Here is a 7,011-nt window from a genome sequence, read left to right as displayed (position 1 = left end):
AGACGCTATAACTTTTGCGGAAACCAATCAATTTACGCTTATTGCGATTTTTCTTTACCAAAAATATGTAGACGAATACATATCGGCCTGAACTGAGAAAAAAATAGCTTTTTTTTAAAAAAAAATGGGGATATTTATTATAGCAAAAAGTACAAAATATTGTGTTTTTTTTCTTTCAAAATTTTTGCTCTTTTTTGTTTATAGAGCAAAAAAGAAAAATCGCAAAGGCGATTAATTACCACCAAAAGAAAGCTCTATTTGTGGGAAAAAAAAAGGACATCAATTTTGTTTGGGTGCAGATTGCAATTGTCAGTTAAAGCGACGCAGAGCCCTATCACAAAAAATGTCCGGGTCATTCAGCAGCCAAATCTTCCGGGGCTGAAGTGGTTAAAGTTTAGCATGTATGCATTGTTTTATCACTCATGTATTAGATACTCTCCTTTACTTTTCTCTTATGACAATAACCTATAGCAACAATACAAACTTCACCATACTGTATGTCACTACAGTGCAGGTATTCTTGTGGCATTTATGAACTAACACTAATTTTGTAAGCTTTTAAAAGGATTAATGCATATACTGTAACTTAACAATGTCACATATAAACACCTTTTGTGATTTGCTTATCTTTTTGTTTATATCTAGGCCTTGTAAAAAATCGGTTTAGAAATGGGCCTCAATTTAAAGAAGACGGCTGTGCTTTTATTGGTATTTGCTGTTAATGTACTAATTTCCTGGTATTATTGCACCTCGAAATCAAGCCTTACAACAACATCCCATTCTATATACCATGGGAGTAGATCTTGCATTAATCTAAGTGTCATAAACAGATCACTTCCCATCAATGTACAATCAGATGCTGTCATGTGGACTGCACGTCTTGAAGGACGCTTTGGAAACAGAATAGGGGAGTATGCAGTGCTTTATGCTCTGGCAAAGCTTAATGGACACCAAGCGTACATCTTACCACAAATGCATAATGAATTAGGAAGGATATTTAAGATAACATTGCCTGTTCTTCATCAGGAAATTGCTGACAGTATTAAATGGAGAATATTTGAGCTGAATAATTGGATGTTACCAGAATATTCCAACATCTCTGGACAATACATTAAATTGAAAGGTGCTCCATGTTCATGGACCTTCTATCAGCACATAAGGGAGGAGATTCTACAAGAATTCACTTTTCAAGACCATATTAAAGAAGAGGCAAATTCATACCTTGCAAACCTGAAAGGAAAAAGAACAAATGTGACCTTTATCGGCGTTCATGTTCGCAGGGGGGACTATGTACGGATCATGGCTCAGGAATGGAAAGGTGTGGTAGCCGACAAAAACTATATGCAAAAAGCTATGGATTATTTCAGAAATAAGTATGATAACCCCCTCTTTGTGGTGACCAGTAATGGGATGGATTGGTGTAAACAGAACATTAATACCTCTCTAGGAGATGTACATTTTGTTGGAGATGGTGAGGAAGGTTCTCCTGCCCGTGATTTTGCCCTCTTGGCACATTGTAACCACACCATTATGACCATAGGGACATTTGGCTATTGGGCTGCATACTTGGCTGGTGGTGAAACCATCTATCTTACAAACTACACTTTGCCAGACTCTTTTCTCCTTACAATTCTCAAATATGAAGCCTCATTCCCTCCAGAATGGATTGGAATTCCTGCCGACCTGTCTCCACAAAGACATCCTTAATTTAGTTTTTTTTCAGATGTAAAATTTGTCTTATTTGATTGTAAGTCAAATTTTAATCTCATTGTGGGGCATACAAGATATAACAAGATTTATGTTAAATAGAATTACTTGTCCTATTTGACCTGGGGCTAATTAGCTGAAATCTTACCACTCAACCATGAGAGCAAAATAACCGACCAGGCCAATTATATAAATTTGCAGGTGATGTTGTCTTTGTATGTGTTAATTAGGGATGGGAGAACGGTTCGGCCCGAGTATGAGTTTGGGTCGCACATTTGCATGTTCGGCTGTTCGCCAAACACCCAAACTTTCAGAGTGTTCACCCTGACCTACACCCTGCAATGCACTGAGCACTTCACAGTTCATTCTGTGCCCTGATTGAGTACTGCTTTGCCCAATCAGGGCGCAGTGTAAGCTGGTTGTTAAGGAATGGGGTGGGAATGGGGTGGGAAGCCAGCTGCCACGTCCTTAACAACCAATGAGTTTCCCCAATGACAGCTGAATAAAATAAAAAGTGTCAGTAAAGTATTATTATTTTAAATGGCATGGAGTCGCCTCCAGTCCATAACAGGCCCTTAGGGTCTGGTATTAATTTTAAGGAGAACCGCACACCAAAATTTAAAGAAAAAAATGGCATGGGGCCCCCCCAAAATCCATACCAGACCCTTATCTGAGCATGCAGCCTGGCAGGTCAGGGAAAGGGAAGGGGACGAGCGAGTTCCCTCCCCGAACCATACCAGGCTACATGTCCTCAACATGGGGGGTTTTGCTTTGGGGCAGACGGGCTGCCATGTTGGAGCAGGAAGGGGCCATCCCCAAACTATTCCCACAAAGTTGGGAGCATGAAATTGTTCAAAATGTGTTGCATATACACGGTCGCACAAAGTTGTCAAAAAAATCCAATCATTCTGAACACGGTGATGTCAAACACATTACGACAGGACTATAAATGGGCCAGTAGCCAATAGCTTTCGTCACTTAGTTTATTCTAAGCATGCGTGGCACTTTGTCCATCGGAATTGTCTACACATGATCAGAATTTATGTGATCAGATTTTGTTGTCAGAAAATTTTAGATCCTGCTCTCAAACTTTGTGGATCAGAAAATCAGACGGAAAAAGTCAGATGGAGCCCACACACGATCGGATTTTCCGACAACAAGATCCGATCGCACATTTTCCGTCGCAAAGTCCGACCGCGTGTACAGGGCATAAGGGTGGCTGCCTTATACCTTTTTCAAACTCTTTAAAAAGTTGACAACTATTTACTGCAAGTCAGTGCAGTCAACACATAAATACGCCTGTCAGACTAATTGGTTACTTTGAAAGTGGATTAACAATAAATCTTCTCTTATCTTTGAGTTTGTTTAATTAAAGTGATTGTAAAAGGTATTTAAAAAAAAAACCTCTATACTTACCTTGGCTCGAACGTCCTTTTCTCGGGTCTCCCACCGGCGCTCTGGTCCAGTGCCCCCATAGGAAGCCACTTCCCATGAGGGCACTCATTCATGCTTGCACCCGACCCCCACTGCTGCGTCCATTGACACAGACAGCAGGACTCTGCCCTGCCCCCTCGCTCCCTCGTCACTGGCTTTGATTGACATCTCTGGGAGCCAAAGGCTACCAGTGCCCCAACAAAGCCAGTAAGACCCGGAAGTGAGGGGAGAGAAGAGCTGCATATGTGCATGGTGCTGGATCCAATGAGGGCTCGGGTAAGTAAAAGGGGGGGAGGGGTGAGGGGAGGTGGTGACACCTAAAAAATGTTTAGCTTTTTTTTAGTAAAAAAAACATTTCGGCTTTACAACCACTTTAATATCTGGCTTGATGGTTTGGATGTGACACTGAATTAGCTCAACGGTCTTCTTTAGAGACCTACTGTGTATGGGTCATTGATTGATCTATTGAAGGATTGCTTTTATCACATATGTGCCTTTCTGAAGACTTATATTATACTGCATTGATTTTTATGTAAGATATACTTCTTAGTTTTAACTTTTTAGTACACTGCCATTCGCTCACTAACATCATTTTTTACTACCCAAATTTTCTTTTCATTTATATACCAATATTTTGCAGACCGCACCCGCCTTCAATTTATGGCAGCAGTATGAAGTGGAATACCGTTGTTATGGCAGCTAGATGCCATAACCTCGATATCCTCTTCAATGGCAGATAAAAGTGGTCTCTGTTTTTTTTTTTTTCTAAGGACAGTGCAGAAATAAAAAATAAAAAGTAAAATAAATAAGAAAATAAAATAATGTTTGGGGGTTCAAAGTAATTTTCAAAAACTTGTAAACACCAAGTCTGAAAAATAGGCTTGGTCCTTAACTAGTTAAACAAATATTTCCCCCTTTTCTGTGTTAATTTTTTAATTTCTGTTTCTGTGTTATGTTGAATTTTAGCTTTTCTTAATAAATAATTTTTAGCACTTCTATGTCACGTTATTATTACTAGAAGCATACGGAACTTTATCACTTATAATGAAAAGCAATAAACACAAACATACAAACAGAGGTTGAACTGGATGGACCTATATCTTTTTTTTTAAACCTTTACAAACTACTGTATGTAACTATGTAACTATTTTATAGGGAGGACATTTTTTTTTTTTTTTGAAAATCTGTTTATTGAGAGATTTAAACATTAAACAAAAAAAAAACAACATACATTGGTCATGACGAGAGTTGGTGCGTACAGAGTTATGATATAAGGCAAGCAGTTACATAAAACATGTCGGATAATTTAAGGCATCACAGCGGTCACAAAGAGCTGTCACCATGTGCAGTAGGACAGTGTGGAGCTAAAACATGTATCTCAGAAATATATGATATTTTCGCAGATTCCTATTCATTAGCAGAAGATAATGGGGCCAAATAGCTATATAACAGGAATAACGTGTGTCTCTCCTTGATCCGCGGTACAAGGGTAAGGTTGCGGACCTTATCTTGCCATCGCAGAGGATGGGAGATCTCTGGGAGGCCTTGCAGAAAGGTCAGTGCAACGCGTTCCCAGAGACTGGGAGGTTACAAACTCCTGGTCCTGGACAACGTGTTGGTGAGGCTTTGGTCAGTCACAGAAGGAGCGGTGGAGAAGGTGGCCGTCTGACCGATGCGTTCAGACAATTTTTTTAGTCCGCAGCCCCAAGGTATGATCGGTTCCAGCAACCATCGTCAGCATCTGATTTACATGGTGCAGGAATACCTAGGGGCAAGGTCAGACTTGGACACCTTTCCCACCGAAAATCCTCTGGCTTACTGGGTCTTGAGGATGGATCACTGGCCAGAGCTTGCACAGTATGCAATTGAGCTACTGGCCTGTCCTGCATCCAGGGTTCTTTCGGAACACACCTTCAGTGCTGCTGGTGGCTTTGTAACCGATCACAGGGTGCGCCTGTCCACCAACTCGGTTCATCGACTAACCTTCATAAAGATGAATCAGTCTTGGATCACCACCAGCTACCCAGCACCTGAAGCTGATGTAACCAAAATATTTTTTTTTGAAATGTCACATCCCTTCAAGACTGCCTATGCTGATGCTGAGTGACTGTCCTGTTATGTTGACCGACTATCCTCTTCCTCCTCAATGATCCCGCTGATATGTTGGAAGAACATTTTTGGTTCTGGGTGATGCCACCAGCCCAATTTTTCAGCCCCTGTTTAACAGGGGCGTGTAATTAAAATTTTTGATGCAATGCTTTGCAGCAGGGCTCATTCCTGCACTACAACTAGAGTATATGGTAGAGGTTGCAGTGTATAGGCCCAATTTTCAGCCCCTGTTTAACAGGGGCATGTAATACAATTTTTGATGCAATGCTTTGCAGCAGGGCTCATTCCTGCAATCCAACTAGAGTATAGGGTAGAGGTTGCAGTGTATAGGCCCAATTTTTCAGCCCCTGTTTAACAGGGGAATGTAATACCATTTTTGATGCAATGCTTTGCAGCCGGGCTCATTCCTGCACTCCAACTAGTATATCTGGGAGAGGTTGCAGTGTTATGGCACCAGCAAGCAGTGCCTAAGGCCCAATTTTCAGCCCCTGTTAAACAGGGGTATGTAATTACAATTCTTGATATAATATTTCACAGCAGGGCCCGTTCCTGCACCCACCGAGAGTAACTGTGAGGACTTATAGTGTTGTGGCACCAGCACCACCAAAGGCCCAATTTTTCTACCACTGTTCAACAATGGCATGTAATTACAATTCTTGATAAACCGTTCACAGTAGGGTGCTCCAGCGCCTACCAAGAGTCATTTTGAGGGCTTACAGTGTTGTGATAACACCAACACCTTAGGCCCCCATTTCTGCAGAGCATATAGGGCAGGCCCCTACTTTCAAACATCCAACTTACAAACATCTCCTACTTGCAAACGGAAGGAGACAACAGGAAGTGAGATGAAAAAAGAAGGACGGCTAAAACAAATTATACAGGGGTGATAACCCTTCCCTATGTTTTCTAAAAAGCTTAAAAATAGATTTTTTGACTGGAGCTACACTTTAAAAATTTACCAGTTCAAAATTACAAACAAACAGATTCTACTTAACACAAAAACCTACACAGTCCCTGTCTTGTTTGCACCGCCTGTATACTGCTGTTCTGAGTATATAGGGCCGGGGGGGCCCCACGCCTTTTTTCTTGGGTACGGGGTTCCCCTTAATATCCGTACAAGACCCAAAGGGGCTGGTAATGGGCAGGGGGGGCTACCCATGCCATTTTTCTCAATGATTTTCATCCGTATTGCCGGAACCAGATATTACATTAAAACCGCAAGCAGTTTTAAATGTAATTTTGTGCAGGGACTGTTCTAAACACAGGAAACACATGGCACTTCACAGGCATACTATAGACACCCCCCAGGCACGATATTTAAAGGAATGTTTCACTTTTTTTTCACTTTAATTGTCACTAAAATCAGTGCTCCCAAAAAAACAGCCGTTTTTAAATACATTTTAAGTATTGACCCATGCCCCCTGGGGAAGGAGCCAGGTCCCCAGACCCTTTTTAGGACAATATCTTGCATATTAGCAATTAAAATTAGCACTTTTTATTTTAAACGTTCGAGTCCCATAGACTTCAATGGGGTTCTAAATTTTGTACGAATTTTCGGTCTGTTCGAAAGTTCTGGCGCGGACCGAACCGGAGGGGGGGGGGGGATGTTCAGCTCAACCCTTGTCTTGGACTATAATTTACAGAATAAAGATGTGGAAAAGATTATTAGTAGATACTAGGGGGGGTCTTTAAGCAAGATATACAATTAAGAGAAACCAAGGATTGTCTACAAACGTGCCTCTAATTTGAGATAAATTAGTA

The 7,011-nt window shown here is 41.1% G+C and overlaps 1 protein-coding gene across 1 annotated transcript; it reads left to right on the top strand.

The window, feature by feature from the left end:
• The first annotated feature begins 669 nt into the window (after positions 1 to 669).
• LOC143990313 (galactoside alpha-(1,2)-fucosyltransferase 2-like) lies at positions 670 to 1,707 on the top strand. The gene has a single exon (XM_077490365.1). The coding sequence runs from the start codon at positions 670 to 672 to the stop codon at positions 1,705 to 1,707; it is 1,038 nt and encodes a 345-aa protein (XP_077346491.1).
• The last annotated feature ends 5,304 nt before the right edge of the window (positions 1,708 to 7,011 follow it).

Source organism: Lithobates pipiens, unplaced genomic scaffold, assembly GCF_037356315.1.
Source record: "Lithobates pipiens isolate NorthernLeopardFrog02 unplaced genomic scaffold, aLitPip1_a1.2 Scaffold_18, whole genome shotgun sequence".
Classification (NCBI taxonomy): Eukaryota; Metazoa; Chordata; class Amphibia; order Anura; family Ranidae; genus Lithobates; species Lithobates pipiens.
This window is presented reverse-complemented; position numbering and strand designations above follow the sequence as displayed.

Coding starts and splice junctions, on each gene's coding strand:
- LOC143990313 (XM_077490365.1), top strand. CDS start 670: ATGGGCCTCAATTTAAAGAAGACGGCTGTGCTTTTATTGGTATTTGCT.